Genomic DNA, 24,029 nt, shown 5'->3' on the forward strand with positions numbered 1-24,029 from the left:
AAGTCATCTGATGCAGCGCTGCTATTTATACCCCGGTGCTCCATCAGTGTGTGCTAGCTTTTGTAGCATCACAACACCAGGCAGCACGGGCAAATAGTGCCTATAGCTCAGTGTCATTGTGCTGCTTGCTATTGCATTTTTACAGTAAACACACCACCGACACTCACCTACCCCCCGCCTCACATGCAAACATACACTGCACTTCAGTTTGCTGAGTCATGGTAACTGGCTGCGCTGGGGCCTTTGTGTGAGAATTTTGTGATCAGCTTGAGATGAGGTGATTGTGTTTCGGGGCAGTGAGCCAGAGCTTGCTTTTTTTTTTTTTTTGTTTACACAAGTTATATCATCTACATGAGTGATTTGAGGCATAAATTGCCCCCCCCCCAAAAAAAAATAAAAAAATAAAAAAATATATATATTTATGCCAAATATCAGTTTAGCTGTTAATGTTACACAGACAAGAGTATACATAATGTATAACTTGGTGAAAGAATTCTAAATTCTCTAGATAAAAATGATTGCTAGTGGCTTAGCTCAGCGGCCCAGGGTTCAAATCCGACCTGTGGCACTTTGATCTAGCTCAGGTGTGTGTGTGTGTGTGTGTGTTTTTTCCTAAAGGCAACTATCGAGTGTTGTTAAGAGGCAGGATGTTTACTCTGAAAGGGCAACTATCGAGTGTTGTTAAGAGGCAGGATGTTTACTCTGAAAGGTCCGTATAATCGCCTTACAATAAAGCACAAATCTCTCTACACTCATCTCAAGTAGAGTTCTGGTTCGCTTTTCATGTCTGAATCAAAGGTGGCAAGCCTATACATGTCATGGGTGTGTGGGAGAGAGATGTGGCAGACATCCAGGGAGAGAGAGAAACAAACAGAGACGACAGATAGACCACATGACTCTGTTGTTGTCTCGTCTCATTGCGTCATAAAGACGTTTTTCTATTAGTAACCTTACATGCTCATGACTGGTTCTGTTTGTCGTGGTCTAATGGAGGGTGTTGAGGTTAGATTCCCTTTGTCTTGAAATTTCGGAGATACTAAACTAACCAGGGTATATTTTGTGGTATCTTTATGTTTTTGACATTCAGTTTAAAACAGGTTTTCTTCCAGGTGTGGTTATATTGTCATGGATGGGTAATGTAGAAGTGATATAGTCTAGACATAAAGTAGATTAAGAGCTAGAGGAAACTTGAAACGCATGTTCAGATTTATCGGTACAGTAGGTTTCCAGTAGGAAACACTAGGATGCTAGGGATATCCATTTTTGTGTGGATGCCAGATCATGGCCACATGAATAAATGTAATAACCACAACAGGTCACGCAAAAGTAAACACATATACATATTATTAGATGACAATAGTTGACAGTAAATGGTAATTTAATATTTACCCATCTGAAATGAATTTGGAAAACCTCACTTCTTCATATGCACCAATGTAATGCCAGTAAGGGGAACTGCTCCCTGCCCTAAAATGACCTTTTATTCCAAGTTGATTCAGTACTGTGGTTTTGTATTGACCTCTGACTAAAATACAAACTATTATTTTTTTTATTGCCCACAGAAGCTTGGATTTTGCTCAGTTAATAATTCCAGTCGCTGCTTATGGAAACTCGTCACATCTGTGAGAGAAGATGGAAGACGGATCACATTTCTGTCTAGTCCATGAATGTTGTCTTAGCAGTTGTAATTTCTAAGGAGAAAAAGAAGCTGTCCTGTATTTGTGTCAATACAGTAATATGGTTGCTGACACGCCCACTCAGACTTTGTTGATTGCGTGTGTTGTTTGCTGTCACTCCTTTTGTACATGTACCAAACAAGTATGGGTAGTGGTAAGTACACACAGGAATGCAGATGACTGCATTTTACAGGGGAAGTGCATGTGACATGATGACAAATGGCGTTATAGCACGCTACTGCACTTTTTGTACTGAAGATTCTTTTAAAAATATTCAATGTATAATTTGACTACTTTAGTGTGAGTGCGTTAGCTATTACCTTTGTTCCGTGAGGATGCTCTCTTCAAGGTTTTAACAATTCATTTCAACAATAATATGTATTTCAGTGGCAATTCAGCGACTCTCCCTGAGCAGAGCCTGAGATTCACAACATTTATCAACCAGGAACAAATATTAAAGGAGTCAGTGCCCTGGTGCATACAGATTGAATGAGCACCACACTGTAATAAACAGATCAGATACGAGTCAGGTTGTGGTCATGTATAACCGTTTATAAAGTGTAATACTATTTCTTTTTTAAAGATTGTTTGCCATACTCAGCAATTCTGATTTTTAAATTTCATTTCCTGTTCTGAAAAATGTGTATAAGTGAAAATGTTAAAAATAAAAATAAAATAGAGCACAGTAAAGGCTTTTTAGAGAAGTTCCTCTTTTTTGTTATTATTATAGGGATCATAATCATTTTGGTAATGTAGCAGTCCTTATTTACGATATATTTCCCTGTTTGAATTGTATGTGGTTCTACAGTACAGTCACATGTGTGTTCCCCAGCCGTCTCTGTCTGTGCTTCTTTCCTTCTGACGGTGCAGTAATGCTCCTCTACTCAGACAGGATGATTTGTGACGTGTGTTTCCTGCTGCGGTGCTATCCTGTGTTTTGTCAGGTTAGCAAGGCCAAGCCAGGTCAAGCCGGGCCATTCTTGCCCTCTTCACTGTTCCTACGTTATTGTGTAATGAGGTGCTTTCTTTCAGTGGTGCCCTCTTAAAACCAAAGGCATTAATCTCTCTGCATACAGGTGAGGCACAAAGGGGCAGCACCGAAAGATGGAAGCTGCGTGTATTCATCTGTGTAAATGGCTTCCTCTCTGTCAATGTCAGACTCATTTGTTCGTACAGTCTGACGGGCAGCATGCTTTATTTGCATGCGTCTGCTCCCTACCCTACTTGCTCTCTGTGTGTATGCCAAAGATGGATATCCCTCTGTCTGGCCTGACCCGAGCAGTGCGTGCCAGATCTGGCTATGTCTCCCTGAGGACAGCAGCCAGGTCTACCTCACATCACTGCAGTGATATTGTGCTGCCATCAGCTTGGCTATGAGGCAACTTTTGCTTCATTCTCAATGTTGAGAAAGGTCTGAAAAAGAAGAAGTATACAGAGAGGCAGGGTGGGTCATAGACTGTGGACTGTGTACAGAGAGCCAAAGAAAGGTATTTTCCGTGATACACAAGTTGACCTGTCCTCATCCTTCCCGACAATCCGCTCTAGCCATCTCCTGATAAATGGGTTAAGGTGCAGACTCAGGTTTCTTTCCTCTGAGCGGGGTTAAAGTTCCCTTTTGTGCAGAGTTAGCGATTGCAGTTGCTAAGCAGACTTCCTCTCCTAACACGTTATGCAGCATGTCCTGTATATCCTACCATTTGTTTTTTTCAGAGATCGCCTCCCTGTAGACTAGATGACCTAATAGTGGTGTTCTAAGTTTGCCAAGAGTGGGAATCATTTCTAACCCTTGTTGTTTGTGAGAGACGTTGCCTAAAGTCCAGGGAAATCAACACTGGCAACCTTTGAACCTTCTTTGGACGAGTCTAAAAAGATATGACTGCTGTTTTTAGTTTTTCTTTCTGTAGTGTTGGGACATAACTGGACTTAGTTTTACATTTGTGTCAGAGTGTAAGCTGTGTATTGGTCACTTTGTTCCCATTTGGTTTTCTGCTGATCTTTCTGTGTGTGGTAGGAGGACGGGGGAGGGAATCGTGGTGGTTATTACGACATACAGTCACGCTTAAAAGCAAACTGTACCCAAGAAAAATACTTTGGTAGTGGGTTTTTACTGCTGAGCATTTCAGCACACATGGATCAAAGCAAAGTGCCTGTGGCTAGTCAGGGCTGGTTGGCATTCTTTGCAGCTCCAGATAAGGGACTAATCAATGAGTATGACCTTATTCTTAGTCAATAGCCCCTTTTCAGTGCTTGGAAGAGGGGAGGGATACCTCGGGATATTTGTGTGCTAATATAATCACCCTACATATAAACAAAGACTATAGAAAAGATACTGTGGAATCTCCCTTTGGACCGTTCTCTGTAAGTCACAGTAATTGCAAATAAACTGCAGTTTGTTCTTGCCCTTATGTACTCAGAATCTCAATGATCAACTATCAGTGGGATCTTTTCACTGCTCAAACTCCAAAAGAAATGCCACAGTCACTCCACTTGTACCTTTTTAATTGACCCGACAAAGACTGTTGACCTTGAAAGAAGTATTCAATTCATCCTCCATGGCATTGGCTTTCTGCCATCGCCTTTTTTGGGTGATTATGTTCTATTAAAATGTGAAGGGTACCTTAAGAATAATCTGTCATATTCTCAAATACTGTCCCAATCAATTCTAGGTATAACAGGGCTGTGCACTTGTCCCCACACTGTTTGATTTTTTTCCCCCCCCTATGTGGTCACTTTGTTCAATATGAGGGTGTAATTTCAAACAAACATCTCTTTGGTCTGCTTTAACTCCAGGCCAAAGATCATGAGGACCTATATCGGGGAAGTGCTGTTTGCTGACAATACTGCACTGGTCTGTCCCTCCTAGAATTCATCAGCAGCTTTGCACATGCCTGAATTGTGTTTGGTCTCATCAAGTATTTCCATCTGTGACCACAGCTTTAACAATGTATTGATGAAGAAACATCTGTGGTGGTGGAACGCCTCCTCACTAAGCCTTGGATGAACCTTATGTAGGCCACACACATGAAAGTGAACCAGGCCTGTGATCTTATGTACATCATTATTTGCAAGCAAGACACATATCAGGCAACAGGGGGAAAAAATTAAAAGCCTGAATTGTGGAGAAACATAACGTACGCAGTTTCTTCTGCACAGGGCACAAATAGACCATGAGTCTATTAGTCTGAAAATGATGTATGATGAATTATAACTAGATCTCAACCCACTTAAACATCCATTGGACGTTCTGAAGTGTTAATGTAGGCTTTTTCTGAAGTGCTCGGTAGATTGCTGGACAGTGGGTTGAAACCTACACATGCAGCAGTTGGCCAGATGTGTGGAGGTGTGCATTTTAGGCAAGATTTTAACTTCCATCTCAGCCCTTTTCTTTCATTCTTCTTTACTACTTCCGACACTTTTAGCGTGTACAACTGAGTGCAACACCATAAATATCCTCAAGGAGAGACTGTTAAAAACATGTGCACCAAATTAAGCCATATTGCATATCCTCCACTGTAGACTTTTCACCCCACTCTCAAGTGTGGCCATTCGGGATAGCCAGTACAAACACTGTTGTCTTAAGCTGTGGTCAGATGAGACGTTATAAAAACGACTTCATTTCGAGCAGTCCCCACCCTTCAGAGTGTTCTCTGCAATCATCAAAGCACAAAAAGGGGGGATTCTGTTGGGAAAAAAACAAATATTCATCCCTTAAAGCAGAGCTTCAGGGACTTCTTGCAGCTTGTAGATATCCTTGTAGTGTCAACCCTGTACTGACACAGCCAGATAATCAGACTGAATTTCCATTTCATTTTATTTTTTACTTCATTCAGCCTGACATTGTGTTCATGCTAGCAACGTTATGTTTGGGCCTGGATGTTATTTTGTTTTGTGACTCGTGTCACTGCTCGGACCTTTCTATTCTACCAATGTCATCTACATTCGGAAGATGCAGTAATGATTATGAGGACCTTTTTCACAACCTGTACAGCTGTATGTCGATGTTCATTTTTCTGTCACCACCGATACAGGATGCTGACATCCCCACCCCTACAAAGCAAAGAGAAAACATCCATTAATAAGCACAACACCCGACCTATTTTAATTTCTGAAGGAATGAGATATGTGAGCTGTGACTCAGAGGTCTGAAACCAGGGTACAATTGATGCTGAGGCATGGGAATCCACAGCAGTAGAGGTAAAAAAAATAAAAAAAAATAAATTAAAAAAAGCGTGGGAGGAGAAGAGGGAACACAGCTGAGGGATGGCAACAGAAATACTGTACTGCACTTTGCTTTTCACCTGTCATAGAAGCAAAAAGGCCTGTAGCTTCAGACTTACACTATATAGCCACTGCAGGTGTTACTAAATGTAATGCATAATTATGTCACAACAATTAGTCACAAAATAAAGCTCTGTTATCTTTCATTCTCCTTATCAATAAGTTATTTGCAACAGATAAAGTGTCCAGGATTAGGTCATAAACTCATGGCATGAGGCCATATAGACCTCGTGACCAGCAAAAGGTCGTGACTTTATCCTGTGGGTACAGGGAGTGGCTGCACTGAGTGCCTTTAGTGGTCAACCAATCTCTTTCACTTGCAAAACAATGGGCCTCCTTGACTGAGCTGTGTACTCGACAGAAGGCTAGTGAGCTACTGTCGCCTGTACCAGAGTCTGATTCATATTCTTGTTTTGCCAAAGTCAGCAAACCAGCCAAAGCTACTTTGGGGATTATCCTCTTTATTAATTGGCTATTGGCTTGATCATTGATTATGTCACTTCCGCTGTGTAGAGCATGCGTCCTGATACATTTAAATCTGTGTACTTTTTTAATAGATTGTGTGTCCCGCTTGTTTTGTCACCTCAGAGATCCTCAGATTGGCATTTTTTGTGAGTTTCTTGTATGTGACATCAAAATGGTTAGTGGTAGATTTATGTCAGTAGAACACATGCTGCAGCAGAGCATTGTGGGAATGCTGATCTAGTGGGTTGTGAAGGATTAGGGTCAGCAGGAGTAAGGAGCTCAGGCCTCCTTTCCTTTCCAGAAACTCATTCTGAAGTTACATCAACAGAGCATGTGCCATATTATGATATTCACACTGATCTGAATATCTTTATATTAAATGTATAGCTTGTACTGTCTGTGAGTGTGCATTTGCACTTTTTCACAGCTCACCACAGGATGTACTTTTTCCGGTCACAATGCAGTGGCCTGTTGAGTGCACATGATGCCTTATACATAACTGAAGAATTCAAATCCCATGCAGTTCATAACCAGTGAACCGTTACTTTTCTCCCAGCAGCACACAAGGAAGGGGTCTCGAGGTTAGTTGGTTCAAACTCAGCAGGTCTTGCACCCATCGCCCTGCTCTCAGCTCATTGGCTTTGTCATTCCAGCTGCGATAGTGTCTGTGAACAGAGAGCATTATTCATGTCCTCAGAAGGGGGCAAGTCCTAATTGAAATTCCGGTCCTTTCCACTGGAATGAAGCGGGGCTGCCGACACCCACTGTATTATGCTGGCCTTGTCACCTTGAAAGGCCCATCTGGAGACTGTTCACATTACTGGGCAGCAGAAAAGACCCATTAGAAGAAAAACAGTGATGTATAACAAAAAAGGGTTGAAAGACGTAGGACAAAAGATTTGGAAAGTGTGAGAATAGCCGGGTTACAGTACTCTTCACTTTCTATAGTTTGATGTGAAGCCATCCTCTACACTGCAGTAACTAAAGGGCTGGACTGTCTGTGGTTGCTGGCTGCCAGTGTGGTGTGCATGCTAATGGCTGGGTGAATGAATCAGTGCCATTCTGATAGAGGAGAATTGAGTACAAGGAACCTCTTTCTAGTTAGTTCACTCTCACAGCAGCCTACTGTCTTGGTCTGTCTACTGTCTCTGAACAACAACTGTACATGGTAATTTATTGCCTTTATCTAATGTCACAAAATGTGTCATGCACTGTAGCTCTAAAAGTGACTTTGTTTGTCACACTAGGATACAGATTCTACAATTACTCAATAAGGAAATGTCAAACATTTTTAAACCTTTTTCTCAAAATTCCATAATATACCGAAGACCAAGGTAAAACAAATGAAATAAAATAAAATTGTTCCTTTTCTCTGACCAGCAAGATTCAATTTATTGCAGGGAATCTTCACATTTGAAACTAGTAAATGTATTAAATTATTAACTATTGTTTACTAAAATGAATAGATTAATTTTCTTTTGCAATTCAACACTAACTGCCACACATTTCCTGTTCTTTTAACCCACATGTGACTGGTGTTTCTTTATGTCTAAAATCTCAGTATTAATACAGTAGTCATAACACACACTGGCCTGGGAATTAACAATGTACACCTGACTTCATGGGGAACATGAATTTACTGATCCATGTTCTGACCTGTCAGCCTCACCTAGTCAAAGGTGGTTCTCTGTTTTGAATTGGGATGATTCATGAGCTCCGGCTTATTTGTTTCAGCTAACGTTACAGACAAATATAGATTTGTGAATCCATTCCCAAGTTAGTGTGTAAAGTCTCTCGTAAGGTTTTAGGAACAGCTAGCAGGTTTGTAAGAAATGCCTTAGCTGGTGAAGGCTTTAGTAGAGTTTACAGAGGTTGCTAAGAAACTTCTTTAGCACTGACCAGTCAAATGCAGCATAGTTGATTATATAGGTAGTAGTATCACACACTGTAGCATAACTAAGGGGGGAGCAGTTCTACCTGGTAGTTATTGAATATAAATACTTGACTAACACCTTCTAATCTCTTCCCAAGAATTCTTTTAAATGGTGTAATCTTTTATTTTTATTTAGTCACGCATAAATCTCCACTTAGTAACAGTTCTTCTCTAACTTCTTTGAACTTGCTTGTTTTGAAATGCTTTAGCAACCAGCTGGTGTCATACTGAGAAGACATAGATGCTCATTTTGTCTTTTTCTGTTCCTAACACATTTTTTGCCTCTTCTCTTTGTTCTCTCTGCCAGGGATCGAGCTGTGCCTGCCAGGATGGCGTTTTTCCATGACCATGGTGGCTAGTTTTGTGATGTTGGGCGGTCAGCTGCTGATGCCCGGGGTTGCCTACCTCTGTCGCGACTGGCAGGTACTTCAAGCTGTCATCATCTGCCCCCTCCTACTGATGCTGTCCTACATCTGGTAAGAATACCCAAGCATCTGCTGCACATTGGCACCAAGCCATTTTTTGTTTTTGTTATTCCATGTAAGTTTAAAAGGTGTCTTTCTGTTTAAATTCTACATGAGACTCTTCCACTGCTGAAATATTTGGTACCATCTGTGATAAGAAACCAGTGTTAATATAGTCTAAATAAAACCTTGTTAAACCAACAACACTTTTAAATGGTCGTGGATTTAAATGGTTTAAGCAAAGACGGTTTGACCTCCAGGGACTTTTTTCAGTAGTGAATTCACTGCTAAATTGAAAGTAATATCTTTCCGTTAACTCACTTGCAGTGACCTCTACCATGGCTTTAGTTCGGTTTGCTAAAGCTCAGGCAATAAATACTTGTGTTTTCACTTCCATTTATTCTAACGTGACGCACAGTGCTTCACAGCACTGCTGATGCGTACAAAGCCAGCAGAAGAAAAATCAAGGAATATAGATTTGTATTATAGAGTATCAAAGGGCCTTGGCTTTCTTCAGCAGTGTACCTGAAGAACAAAGGGGGTTTCCACTCAGCAGTCAAAATTACTCACTAATCTGATCAAACCTCAATACAGATATAATGCACTTTAATCAGTGTTGGATACAGAGAGCAGAAGCAATGGGGATTTCCACAGTGATTCAGTGCAGCAGTCAGAAACGTACATCAGCAATTGTTATCCTGATGAATGAAAAAGCTGAAGAAGACTGCACAACTCAAGGGCCTGGACCTGATATTTCACAAAGATATTAATTAACATTGGACTAGTCAACACTGTAGCCAATTTCCACACATGCAATACATGCAAAAAACACACAGATACACCAGTGAGATTGAGTCAGCCTTCACGGGAGGATTCTGGGAATTTCAAAAGCATGAACTTATGTTGACTAAGCCAGACAGCGTTTATGGGCACAAACTGGATTCATCACTGATAAAGTGGCTGACTCAGTAAATATATAAATACAGCAGATTGGACTGAAGACTTCAACGCTGCAGGTGATCTAAGTTTGCTGATTTTGGAAAACAACTCAAAACCACACCAGTGCTAGGATCATGAATCATGAGCGTAGACATCTGGTCCAGAGAAAATTGTTTTAACCAACAGAGGCAAATGTGGCATTGTTTTTTTGCTGACTATCTTCAATTTTACATATTTCTGCAAAGAGAAACCGGACCGCTCAGAGGAATGTGTGCCAGATAATGCAATACAACTACCAGATAATGGAGCGTAACAAATGAAAGCAGGGATAACAACGGTTCGCTGTTACAGTATTTTTTTTGTTTGTTGTTCCCACTGTAAAGACATCTGGTTAGGCTAATGTGAGACCTTGCCACCTGTAAATAGTATGCTGGTGTGTCTGAGTGAAGCTGGAATCAAGTGCTTTCTGCGTTTCATTTGAAATTTGTTGGAATGACACAACAGTCAACAAAGACAAGATTCAATGTTGCTATCCTTGATTCATATTATCAGCCTTTTTATGGAGGATTCATTTAGTTTTGACTCATTTTTCGTGCATTATTAAAGATATCCCTTGTCCTTTTTTTTTTTTTTTTTGACAGGATCTTTCCTGAGTCACTGCGTTGGCTGCTGGCCACTCAGCAGTACTGCCGCTCCAAGTGGATTATGGGACACATAGCAAAGAAAAACCGAGCGAACATGGAGCTTGACGTTGATAATATCCTGACAGGTAACAAAATATATTGAAATCAGCATTGATATATATATATTTGCTGCAGTATCATCTTACAAGCTTCTTTGCCCTTGTTCTTCATTGTCGTGTCCCCCAGCTGTGCTTTCCTAAATAAGCCAGATTGACAAGGTTATATCAGTTTCCTCTCTGGTTACCATAGTAACAGACCACTCCAGGGGTAGCAGTGGGCGTCGAACATTACATTATGACACTCTAGAAGGTTCATTAATTTTGTTACAGCCTCGGTAGCAGGACATAAGCTGACATGTTGGTGTACAGACAGCAGATGGACGCAGGTCAGGCACTTTGACCTCGGGGGTTAACTGCGTCTGCACTCCCGCCAGAGGCAAAGAGCAAAGTGATCTGTGTTGGTGTTAAATGTCATAGCAGATTGCATTTGTATTAATCTTTAACGGTGCTGTTTACCGTGGAATACTTTTTTCCATCTTTGTCCTGCCATTGCTTACTGCAGTTATCAATATATTTAGAAAGTGCCACTGCTGGGAAAAGGCTTAAAGAGGAACCACTCGGTGTGAAATTGACTGCACTTTTTCAGAACTCAGAGAGCGTGTGCTGATGCAGCATTGGGAAAAGTACATTGCCACAGACATTAATTTATCCACTCTTGTTTTTATAGTAACTGGCTGTCCCTTACAGTAATATTTCCTACTTTAACTCGCTCAGCACTAAATACAATGCTGGGCACTGAATGTTCTTACTTTTGCTAAGGCAGATGTATGCGTAACTACTGATTAGGTCATCTTTGAAAAGTGAGCAGATTTGCATACAGACTATCCCAGTAGGGATAGTCTTACTCAGAGGTTTGTAGTTCGGTCCGGGGATCACTGGAAAGCCTGAGTGATACAGCCAGAGATAACCTTGAGGCGGCTGTGTGGAATGCTGTCACATGCCTGAGTCAACATGAATGTACAGCACTGCGAAGCAGACGTGTGTTTCTGTGGCAACCCGCAGTCTGATACCAAAACATCCACTGTGTGTGATGTCAAATATCGCTTGCAGCTCAGGGGTGTTGCCCTCTAAGACACTGTTCCTGTTCTTCTGTGAGCATTGTCATACCTGTCTCGCAAAGCAGCGGGAGACGAGTCATGTGGGGGTGAAACGTGCTCATTAAAAATACATGTGGAATTTTCTGTGGTTGCAGTGAATCAGAGGCGTCCTTGTCTGACTTTTTTAGAGAGCCCAGACTGCTGTTGAACTTTCCTTTGACCTGAAAAGTCCATTTGACATGATGGTATTAACTAGAGCTTGATGAATATATGAGAAGGCTGATATCACTCATTTTAATCAGTGTATATGTTGGCAGTTTTGCAAATAAAATACATTTTTATAAACTGTATTTTCAGGTATTTTTGACCCAGATTTTTCCATATACGTGTGTAAAGTATTGCTCATAATTTGTTGTCATTGTATGTTTACTGTTCTGGATAGCAAACTTAATTGTTTGACTATAAATATTCTGCCCCAGTAGATATCTTTGTTACAGACCTTATTCAAGCTAATTTGATTATTAATTGCCAGAAGTATTTTTGATTTTATGTAATAAAACCCCAAAAGAAATAAAAATATTAAAAGCTTACATATAAGTCATATATCAGTCACAATAACATTTACAAACATAAGCTATATGTCATGAGGGGAAAAGTTATAAATAAAAAACCAAAACACAAGTTATATTTTATTGTACTGACATACTATGCATTTATGTAGTGACCAAGTGTCCAAGAGAAACTGTGGCAGGAGTTTAAAACTGTGCTTTAGACAATTAAAAATAACCCTGCTGCATTAAAAAAAAAATCATGCTCTAATATAAGGTTGTTTGCTTGTTTCCAGAACTGCAGAGAGCTCTTCAAAAGAAACCCAAAAAGACGTGCATTGTGAAAATGGTTGGGACAAGAAACCTCTGGAAGAATATCGTTGTCCTCTGCGTCAACTCGTAAGAGTTTGTCTTGTGTGTTATTACTTAGAAAACCAACCGGATGTTTCTGTGTCACATTACGTGTGTGGGTGGATCTGAAAACTAAGAGAGAAGAAAGGGAAATGCGCGTGTGTACTTGTATGGGGCGAGGCAATGCCAGTCAGAGGCTCCATACAACATTGATCAGTAGCCCATATTTGTGCTGCTCTCTCTTTTCATCTCCGATGGGATCTCTCCACTCTGAGACCTCATCTCTAGCTCAGGCAGCCCCAGCTTCAGCTTTCCTCCAGCACACGGTTGTCCCTGACTCCCTTAGTCAGCATAAATTTTACATGAGCTGTGTCCTTACGAAACATTAGACAACCAGGAGAAAGGGTGTGAGTGTTTGCATATGCTTGTGGGGTTTGTGTGTGTGTGTGTTTGTAAGTCAGTGTTTACATGTGTGCATAACTTGAAATGAGCGAGAATGTGATAAACCTTGAGTTGCCCCTCTTCCTTTTCCGTCCCCTCCAAACTTCTTCATCTTTTAGATTTACTTTGATCTATTTTCCTCTTCTGCCTTTTGTGCTCTCCCTCTTTTTCTTATCTTTTAACCGTCCACTTCCTTCTCCTCCACTGTGCCATACTTTAACTGCTCAAATCAGTAACTTTGTCAGCTTACTACCATCTTTTGCAAGAGACAGAGGAATAATGGCCAATAAAGAACTAAGGCTAACCCACACCTTTTTTTATTTCCAGTAGATTTGATTACTGCAATGCCTAACTTATTTAATGTGCTGCTGCCAGACTTCTGATGACAGAAAAACTAGGAAATCCAACCATATTACACCAGTCCTACAGTCTATATATTGTCTACCATTCACTCAGAGAGCTGATTTCTAAATCTTCTGTTTGCCCACAAATTACTGTTGCTCTATGAAGCCTTTAGGACTTTTAGGACATCTCAGGATGTCCTGAGAGTTAGAAACAAACACGGTGAAGCAGCATTTTGTTATCAGGCTACACAGGCCTCAAACAACCTTCAAGATGACGATAGACAAGCCAAGACTAGTCAAAGCAAAAAATGTATCTTAACTTCTCTTAACACTGCCTACTCTACTCAAAACATTCTCTTAGTACTTGTCTGTACTTTAGCACTTTTTAATCGTAAATACCTTTATTGGATTTTTTTATTACTCTGTACAGAACTTTGAATTCCCCCAGTGTATAAAAGGTGCTATGCACATAAAGTTTTCTTGCCTTGCCCACTAGTATCCTCTAACCTAGTCACTGTTTTCTCCCATATGTTCTCTCCTACCTCACCACTCTGCCCTGTGTATGTTCTTTACTCAGGCTGACAGGCTATGGGATCCACCACTGCTTTGCCCGCAGCATGATGGACCCTGAGGCTCAGGAGACGACTATGTTCCATAACTTCTATGCAGACTACTACACCATGGCGGGCATTGCCGTGGCCTCCTGTATGGCGCTGTGCCCAGCCGTGGGCCTCATGGGCCGGCGTGGTGGCCTTCTTATGTTTATGATTATCACTGCTCTGGCATCGCTGCTGCAGCTGGGTCTGCTCAATTGTGAGTATTTTATGAAGAATACAATAAACAGACATACATAGCAGGATTTAAGAGTTATTGGTCATGTTAAGCTTTTTGGGCTGTTACTATTCTGTATTTTTTTAAGTGTCAACACATCCTATGAAAACCCAAAACCAACAAAAGACTGATGCTACCGAACATTGTCCACATATCCAAGGCCTCATATATCTTATTCCCCTGTGCCATAAGAGCGCCATTGTTGTCCAAAAGCCATTAAAACACACCAGTAAACCTCACTCATGGCAGAAAATAGTCCCCAACAAATGCAATAGTACTCCTGTTTCAAGAACGTTGGCTAGAAAAATATTATTTATTTAGTATTTATTTAGGGAATTTATTGAACCTTTTTCTTAAAAAATGAAGTAATATATTTGTGACCCAACAAGTAAATTTCTTAAAAAATGAAGTAATATATTTGTGACCCAACAAGTAAATAAATACTTGAAATGTAAAATATTTGTTGCTGGTTTTGCACCCAGTTTTAATGAAGCTGATAATAGATCGTAATGTACATAACCGGCCTGTCTTTTATTAGGGTGGGACAGTATGTCATCAGTGTTGTTTATTAATTTTCAGTGCAATCACTTCATGAGGATATTATTATATGATATGATCATCATCTCATGGCGTCTTCCAAATGAATGACTCCAAGTCAATTAAAAAGTAAAACAATTTATTGCAGTTTTGATTTACACATGTGAATACCTTTGCCTTATCTAATGCATAACTCCTAAGACACAATCCGTTCAATACATTTTCCATATGATATGTTGATAAAAATTCTTATTACTCTCATAGTATTCATTTAAAACATCCTTGTATCCTGATCTAATGTTTAAAGAAAGGAATTGTGTGTGATTTCTAGCACCACATGTCAAACCTTTATTATAAACGTTTGTTTTTAATAAAGAGCATAGTTTACCATGATATAAAAACTGACTTAGACTTCTCAGCAGTCCAAATCCCGTCTCTCCTACACAACATGCTGTAAATGCTAATACTCAAGAGCTTTAGTTACCTTTAGTTATTTCTATTGGAGTAGACGAATATGATTACAAACTGCTGTTGTAGTAAATGTGTACCAAAATGTGATTTAGGTCAAAACGGTACGCAGTAAGTCAGTTTATTGAGTTACAAATGAGCGTGACTTAATGTTTAACCTGAGTCAACACATCAAGGTTATACTCATGTTTCTTGTTCCCATTTGACGTCATTTATGTTGTAACAGCGTGTTGACAAGTTATGGTAAACGTGTGCTTGGTTTTTTTTGGGGGGAGGGGTTTCTAACATTTCTAACATTGACTCTGGAACTAATTTATTGTGTTTTAAGTGCATGAGATGACTTCACTGTTGTGTGATCCATATATGTTTCTCTTTTATTCTCCTCTAGTGCTGGGGAAGTACAGTACTCATCTGAATATAGGTAGGATCATCTGTTTATTTACATTCCTTCCTTAGTCTTGTGTTCGGGGTGGGTAGATAAACTGATCAGTAGTTGAGTACTCCTGTTTGGATGTTATTTCATGATCTTTTTTTTTTATATATATCAGCTTTACATTCTTTCAAAATGTGAATTGAATTGTTCAGCTTTCCCACGTGCATTATCTTGATGAGTTTTTCGAAAAATGTGCTGCATGCCGACATCCTGCACTATTTCATTAGGCGTATACAAGCCCTGCGGAGACACATAATGAAGTCCTAGATGTAATTATTGCTAGCGTTTCACTTATTTATCTCCTTTGTGTTGAAGAGGGTGTGCTTCTTTGTCACAAAGCTGCGAATCTCACATGTAGCCTTCCTTTGCTCTTCGCTCCCCTGTTTATCAATGCCTTTATTCTCTCCTCACTAATCCCCCTGTGGGAAGCAAGAGATGATCACAGAGCAGTCTCCTCTGATCCTCTTTATGCCATCTTCAGCATGTCTTACTCGTAGGAAGCACTGTATGCAAACCAGCTTTGGCTAAATGGCCTATTTGTATGCAAAGAGATGCTCAAGAACTCATCAGAAATCAACTCAAGTGCTGAGAAATCATGAAGTTTTATTTGACCAAAGTATTTTTCATTATTATTTAATTATTTATTATTCTAAGTTTGCTATTCTGCATTCATTTAAAGAATCAGATTTTGTAGAACTAAGGGGATACAGTATGAAGTATCCCACTGAAGCAAATAAATGCCACAATAATTTGAAGTTTAGAAGCAACTATATACCTAATTTTTAAAATGTAACCACTACAGAACAATTAATGTTGAAATTTAAATATTTAACTTTTCAAATCTATCTTTATGTAGCTATAAATTCAGATTTAATTTTAAATAGTTCAATTTCAGTCAAATTCTGATTGAAAATTCAAGTAAGGTTAAAATATCACATTGCTTTATGTTCAAATCCTGAACTATTTAAAATTAAAAGTTCAAACTTCAGCATCCAGGTTATACTAACGATAATAAACCCGGGCTGAAGGAATCGATTTTTGTTGAAAAGATTACATTGTTCTTTTAAAATAAAATATACATTTCACAATTACAGTCGCTTCTAAAAATGCTTCCATATTTCCTTAATTTTCACTGTTTGAATTCCTAACAATTCATTGCCTCTCTTTATATTTAGAAAATCTTATTTTAGTCATTCAAAATACTGTATCTTGTGTTTTTTTTTAAGTTATCGTGACCCGAACCTTAAATTGCACAAATTGCCGTTTTCGTGTCTCTCTGCAGATAGCTCTGGCACGCTGAATAAGAACTTCTCCACCGCCTTCTCCATCATCGGCATGTTTTCCTCCCACGCAGTCAGCAACTTGAGCATCTTCTTCTGTGCTGAGATCACACCCACTGTGATAAGGTAAGCCCACTGAAGCACTGGGACTGCACCAGAGGATGATGACAAAATGTGGATAACGTGCTTTTACTACTCTTGTGAGGAGTGAACCAGCTGTGTTAAATGTATAGTACCTGCTTTGTCATTGCATATCCAGGTGTCCACAATGTGTAGTAGTTTAGTCTTTAGTTTGTGCTTTGAAATTATACATCATTTAGGAGTAACTAGGAAAATTGTTAAACCAACCTTGCGTTGACAAGCATTTAAAGTGTTCATTTACATCTGTTTTATTGCCCTGATTAGCTTATAATTAATTTAATACAGTAGTTGGTTTCTATTGCATCACATGTTGCTGCAGATGGATTAGCTGCTCCACCTCGTGTTAAAGGAGGGTATGAAATTATTGAACTGCTGAAAAACAACAGACTCTCACAGTTCAGTGTCAAATGTAATCCACATCTTGAACAAATTATCCATACCCTCTGAGAATATATGACACAGCACTGGATGTTCCTTATCTGAGGTTATGTAAAGGGTGTTGTTCTGCTGACGGTGCTCCTAGTGCGGCCTCTGGTGGCGAATTTAGCAGTTACCTGAGAGGAATGGCATTGCACGTAGAGGAGAGCTTTTGATGGTACTGCAGCACTCTCTGCTGATGTATGATAAAAATGGCAATGATAAGTAAACAGAAAAATGAAGGGCTTCCCTTCCGATAAATGATTTAGGTGACGGTTCTTCTGGACAACATATGGTTTACTATTGAACCATCTTCCCATTTCTATGCAAGTGGTCATAAATGCTAAATACTTCCATGTGATAACATTGTCTATCTCATTTTAGGGGTGGTGGTGTAGGCCTCGTGCTGGCCAGCGCCGGTTTTGGCATGCTGACTGCCCCCATAATGGAGTTGCACAATCAGAAGGGCTATTTCCTCCACCACATTATCTTTGCCTGCTGCACTCTTATCTGCATCATCTGCATTCTCCTGCTGCCCGAGACACGCTACCAGCCCCTCCCTGAGACCCTGGCTGACGGCGAGAGCTACACTCGTCAACCTCTCCTTCCCCCAAGGAAACCTGGAGAACAGCGCCTCTTACTGGCCCAATCTGAGAGTAGCAGAGACTACACCAGGGTGCATGACACACCCCTCCATGAAGCAGCCACCACAGTTGTATCCACCATGGACTCCACCGCCTCTTCAGCTGTCGATTTGACGGTCGGAGATATGTCTGCTCCCATGTTCATGGAGGTGCACCCCAGCAAGCCCGGGCCTAAAGACCCTAATGGTCACTCAGTTACATCTTTATCCATGGTCCCCCTGGGTAAAGATGCCATCATAAATGCCAGCAAAGAGCACCTGCTGTCTTCCACTCCTTTACACAAAGCCTCATGTGTCACAGATCCACTTTTAGCCAATTCCGAAGAACCTCCAGCAATAGTCAGAATAGATTCTGTTGAGCCAGTGATGGATTCTGCCATTCCTGAAATGAACAATATTGAACCTTCTCCTTCAAAACAGTCAGTCCCTATCCCTGCCCCGTCAGTGGACTCTTCCCCTCCCCCTGTCCCTCAAACTGTGCCTGCATCCTTATTGATCTGCACAACACCCATCATTGAACCCCCGCCCAGCTCCACATTAGAATCCCCCAACCCACTGGCTAATGACACCGACACTATCACCCCAGAATTCGACCCACCTCTGCCAGAGGACACTCATGCCACTTTAGCAGACTCCCCTACTCCATCTATGCATGACAGTCCCCCTCCATCCCCTACTCCCTCTCCTGTTCCCATGCCAGACATTTCCACTGACCCTCCACCCTCCATTAGGGTTCACTCTGACATTCCCATTGAGTTCGAAATAGTAGACGAATCTTCATCTGCTCCATCAACTATAGACTCGAGTCCCCCTGTCATAGATTCCCAATCATCACAGTTAGAATCTACCCCTCCCTGTGTTAATGTTATACCCCCTAGCTCTCCTACTCCCCCTAGTCCAGTCACTGGTTCTCCTTCACCCACTCCCCCTCCACCCATTGACTCAGATCATATGCCCTCAACGGACTCTTCCACTCCCCCTGTCATAGATTCTGTCAGCACCACTGCACCAATTCCTATCATTCTCCCTGTCACAGACATTGTGCACACATCTACTCCAGAATCAACCACTCTGACTGTCACAGACATTGTTCAACCCGCACAGGATTCACCTGCTTCCCTTGCCATAGATTCAGTACCAACTTTCATTACCGATTCAGGCTCTACAGAGGCAACTCACCCCTCTCTAATGGACTGCACCGTCTCCTCCCCCATAGACTCTGGTGTCCTTTCCATCAGGGACACTGCCAGCACAGAAAACAACACTGTCAATGGCGTGGCGTCATCATGATCCAGTGTTGCAGCCAGTAAAAGAAGCTTTACGGTTGCTGAGGAAGCGGCCTACGCCACATGAATAATGAAAGGGGGGGGCGTGAATTGTCCTGCTCAGACTTTAGGCACTCAATGAAGACTGTCCCCACCTGGAGTTGAGCAGACATGTCTTACAGAGCTGCTGTACGTTTCTCATGTTCCCCCCCTTCCTGCATTTAGCCAATAGATGAGACCACGCACGTGAGAGAGTGCCAGACGCTGGTTTGTGACAATGTGACAGTATCTTCTGCTCTTTTTGAATGTCACTGGAAATCACCAGCCTATAAACTACTTTGATGTAAATGAATGGAAAATCACTGTCTGTCATTTTAAAGAGACTTACAACTATACCCACAATCACTGAAAGGACTGGTGAAACATGCAAGGATGCTAAAAACAAGAAAAGAAAAAACAACAAAAAAAATCAAGTCACTGGTGTCTGTCTAACATATTTGTATAAAAATATCGCCTTACCTGTGTGGACAAAAAAATCTGAATGTTACAAAGTATTTTTTGCCATTGCAGAGGTAAAACAATCCAAATTGGAGTGACTTTTCTAAATACAACGCCAAAAACTACGCTGACCAAAATTAAATGTAGACATAGTGCCAAAAAATGAGTATAAATGCAGTATTTGCCTGTTTGGGGAAATACTAGTGCAGTCCCCTGCCATAGACTGTATGTGGTTTAAAGCAAATCAGATGAACCCTATTCCAAAGTTCAGAAATTCAAAATAAGAATTTAAATTATTATTAAATTAATAAAAGACTGAAATGTTATATCACCATTTGATAAATTAGACTTGAGAAATGAGCTTGAGATTGCTAAATTGCTTTCATCAACATGTGGTTCATTGTGTGAACAGAGATATTAGAGAAAAGAACGACCCATATTTTGTTGGTCTGAAGAAACTTTTATTTTTCCAAATCGTTTCAGTCAATGAAATTTATGGTATGCAAATGCTTTCATTTGTAAATGTGATATTGTAAGTAAAATGCATTTAATTAGTTGTTGAGCTTGATTCAGTCCTTTTTAAAAAAAAAAAAAAAAATCAAAGTATTATTTTGAATAATTTCCCATGGCGTGACTTTAATGTACAAACCTATACTTCATTCTTGCAGTATTTGTGGCACCATAGTTTGGTGCCACATTATTCTTTGCAGTTGGGACAAAGCATGAAAAATAATTGTGAACGCGTCAGCAAAACAAACTTGCAAACCTTAAAAAGACACAAAAGCTATTTTTGAAATGAAACCAATGGATGACAAAATGTTTGATGTGATTGCCAACCGTCACAACATTGCTAACCTTCAGTGTGTTTTCCAAATCCTTGTTCTGGCATTAACATAGTTTATGTATGTTGATGTGTCCATACATTCACATGCACAACTAGGTTTACCTTAAACAAATGCAATATTTCATATATTTGTCAAATTGACACTTTAAAATACAGGTCAGATCCTTAATTATAGATAGATTAACCTATTCATACTCTTGATTTGACAGACTCTTGCTTAAAGAGGCACTTTCTCTTCCAAAGCCTGTGTCCATGTGTGGACGGTGTTGTACTTGACTTAAAACTGTATAACTTGACAGTTAGTAGTTACATACTTCATGCGCTGGAGGTCGTAATATTTGTCAGAGAAATATGTGTGATTACAGATACAGACCACTGTTTACAACGACAATAATAATAATAACCATAAATAATAATAATTACACCTTACTGTAAAATTCAAGAGCCAACTGAATGATGTCGTGTCATTTCAAATGTGATAAAACTCTCTCACACTCATCATTTTACATTTATCCAGGGAGTTTTGGTGATCTATTAAGGTGTTTGTTCAGGAGTTAAGGACAACTCTCTTGTGGTACACCTCTGAGTTACTTCACTCACCAATATTCTCTTGTTTGCACTGGCAAAGGCTACATATCTTTTGGTATGAGAATAATTGATTGATATGGTTATTCTACTCAAATGCAGCTTGAATCAAAGTACGGACGCTCTATTTTTAATTTCGATCGCTGATCATCATGTCAACAAACTTCCATTTAGTGAATATAAACATTTAAATGTCTAACATGTGTATGCCATGCTGCTAAGCCTCAAAGCACAATGCCCTGCAATCATGTGATGTCAAATTTAGTGGAGCTTGGCGTCTTTGACAGTGTAAAAAAAATAAAAATAAAAAAAGGGGGAAAATGGAGTGGGATTTTGAATATAATACAGAAACACATTAACTTTTGCAATAGACTCACATGTAATCTACTTTGTGGGACAGGGTGTTGACGCTGGATTTATAATAGAATTCTTGGCATCCGCAGTAGGAAGTGGGTTGACTGCAGTGGTATTATCTTCACATTACTCTGAGTCCTCGTTGCCTGTGACTGTTGTCTCTCTGTCTTAATGTGCATATTGCAGAAGTTGAACTGTGTATCGCCAAAAGCCCATGCAACATCAGTGTAAAGACAATAACACAGCACAAAATACATCCAGTGTCTTTTCTGAGATCTGTTGCTTCCATTTTCACAACTCCCTAGCAGCTATTCCACGGTGCTGATTGGAGCTATTACACCATTTGGTTTGACTTTATTTGGAGTAAAAATCAGTAAGAGCAATGTTAGCACCAGCGGTAGGACTAACACGAAGACAGTGCTAGGTGAAAAAAGCAAAAAAAAAGAAAAGAAGAATGGGTTACGTCTTTGTAAATAGTAAATGTGTGGAGACACCCAGCCTTGATAAGATGAAGGATCATAGATCATAACATGGACTGGTGAATAGTTCTGAACTTGGTAGATGAAAGTCTCAGATATGAAGTCCACAGTGTACACATTTCAGGTTTTGCGTCTCTCGACCGTGTGACTCAGAATCTCTCGATGGGAGATTTGAATGAATGTAAAAACCATGGATTGTACCATTTATAATTTCCGATTGTTTGGTTTCATTTTGTTTTTGTTTTAACAGACATAATGCACTTGTATATAAGCCATACCTGTTGTTAAAATAAAACCACTATTTATTGATCAACCATGAATATCAGTGACTCCTTCATTTCATAAAGGGTTTCAAAAATCACAGGGTTGTAGCCAGGGCTAGATTCTCAACTAAGCATGCCCTCAGGTTCCCTGAAAGTTGTCTGTGTGCCAGACACTTTGTGGTGCTATGATTTATTAATGTCATAAAAATATGAATCACTGAAGCACATTTAACAAGTCTAAGTCCTTGTTAGCTATTTAGATGCAGCGATGCTTTGAGCTAAATGTTAGAATGCTTATACGATCATGATAATAATGACAATGCAGACATATTTGTTTATAATCTTCATCCTAGTTTAATATGTTAGTATGCTAACGTTTGCTATTTGATTCTAAATACAAGGTAATTTGTAGATTTGCAGATATCTTCTGATAAACGAAGTTAGGACAAATCTTGGCCTGATGGTGACATTATTGAAATTATTATAATTCATCAATATCAAGGGGAACATGAATATTAATTACGTTTTATTAAGATAGTTTTAACTAAGTTTATTTAGTTAAAGCCATCTCAGTTAGTTTGTATGTAACTAGCCAATCACAGTGGATCTGTACAAACAGTTTGTGAAATTACGTGAGGTGTAGCGTTTGTGGTGTTAACTAGCCAAGTAGAACAGATGTAGTGTGGAGTGATGTGAGGCAGCCTTCAGCGATAAGACATTCAACTACTAATCACAAATGTGAACCTTACAATGGCACAAAGGGAGTAGCAGGGGGTCACCAAAGGATTCATAGCCTAGGGACCATGAATGTCTATAAACCCATTATAAAGTATATCTTTGCAGAAAGCATCACCATCATTTGTCCATTCAGTAGTTTTAGGGCTATTTCAGTTTGGACCTGAAAGTGGCAACTGACCAACTAAATCTACCATAGCTGAAGAGTGAAGAGAGCCCCACCCAAGATGACTCCTGCTTTTAACCCAGCCTTGCGGATCTTTCTTATAGAGCAGTGGTTCCCAACAAGTGGTCTATCGGTGGGGGCCTTAAAGATTACACAGATTGGGTGAGGCTTTGTGCACTCATTGTCAAAATTAGATTTACACATCATGTTGTCCTCACTTTTTTTAAAATAGAAGGCTATTTAGTTGATGTTAGTTTCATCAACTCATCTAGCATCATCATCCTAATTTTTCTCACAGTTAGGAACATGTCTGAGGAATGCAAGTGTTGGTGACTCAGCAGTATCAAAAATAAAACTATGACTATATATTGAGAGTTACCAACTTTGGTTTTATTCAAAGACAAAACAGGCCTCAACAAGAATGTGTCATTTGTTGTGAGAAGCTTGCTAGCCAAGTAAAAAGAAAACAATAATGAAACCAAACACATCATACCTGACATGTTATTCTTTTAGTATGTTGGTGGCCTTAGCTTTAATTAGATAGAAGAAGCTGGAACACGTTTATAGATGTTAAAATCTAGTTTTAATATTTCAGTTGATGCATTCTGCATGTTCGGTGGTTGATCAAATTAACTGAAAGGCAGCAAATCTATGACAGGGTAGCAGTGTAGATATAGTAGTTGGTTTGTATATGGGGTGGGGTCTCACTAGAGGCCCACAGATAATTTATGCCCCTGGGGTCCCTTAGCGATTTAGTCCGGCCCTGGTTGTAACACTTTCTCAACTCACTTGAGGTGCATTTTTCAAACTAAAACATTAAAAAATCTCTTATCCAGTGTTAAAATGCCTGACTGACAACTGTTCAACCTAGA

The 24,029-nt window shown here is 39.9% G+C and overlaps 1 protein-coding gene across 1 annotated transcript in view; it reads left to right on the forward strand.

The window, feature by feature from the left end:
• The window catches only part of LOC104929326 (solute carrier family 22 member 23), a 34,323-nt gene extending 12,017 nt beyond the window's left edge, over window positions 1-22,306 (forward strand). Inside the window, exons 4-10 of the mRNA XM_010743816.3 lie at window positions 8,660-8,828; window positions 10,397-10,524; window positions 12,379-12,481; window positions 13,796-14,031; window positions 15,443-15,475; window positions 16,770-16,893; window positions 17,710-22,306. Of these exons, the coding sequence (XP_010742118.2) occupies window positions 8,660-8,828; window positions 10,397-10,524; window positions 12,379-12,481; window positions 13,796-14,031; window positions 15,443-15,475; window positions 16,770-16,893; window positions 17,710-19,258 (2,342 nt within the window). The 3' untranslated portion in view covers window positions 19,259-22,306. The remainder of the gene's footprint in view (window positions 1-8,659; window positions 8,829-10,396; window positions 10,525-12,378; window positions 12,482-13,795; window positions 14,032-15,442; window positions 15,476-16,769; window positions 16,894-17,709) is intronic.
• The last annotated feature ends 1,723 nt before the right edge of the window (window positions 22,307-24,029 follow it).

The sequence above is a fragment of the Larimichthys crocea genome, chromosome II (assembly GCF_000972845.2).
Source record: "Larimichthys crocea isolate SSNF chromosome II, L_crocea_2.0, whole genome shotgun sequence".
Lineage (NCBI taxonomy): Eukaryota > Metazoa > Chordata > Actinopteri > Sciaenidae > Larimichthys > Larimichthys crocea.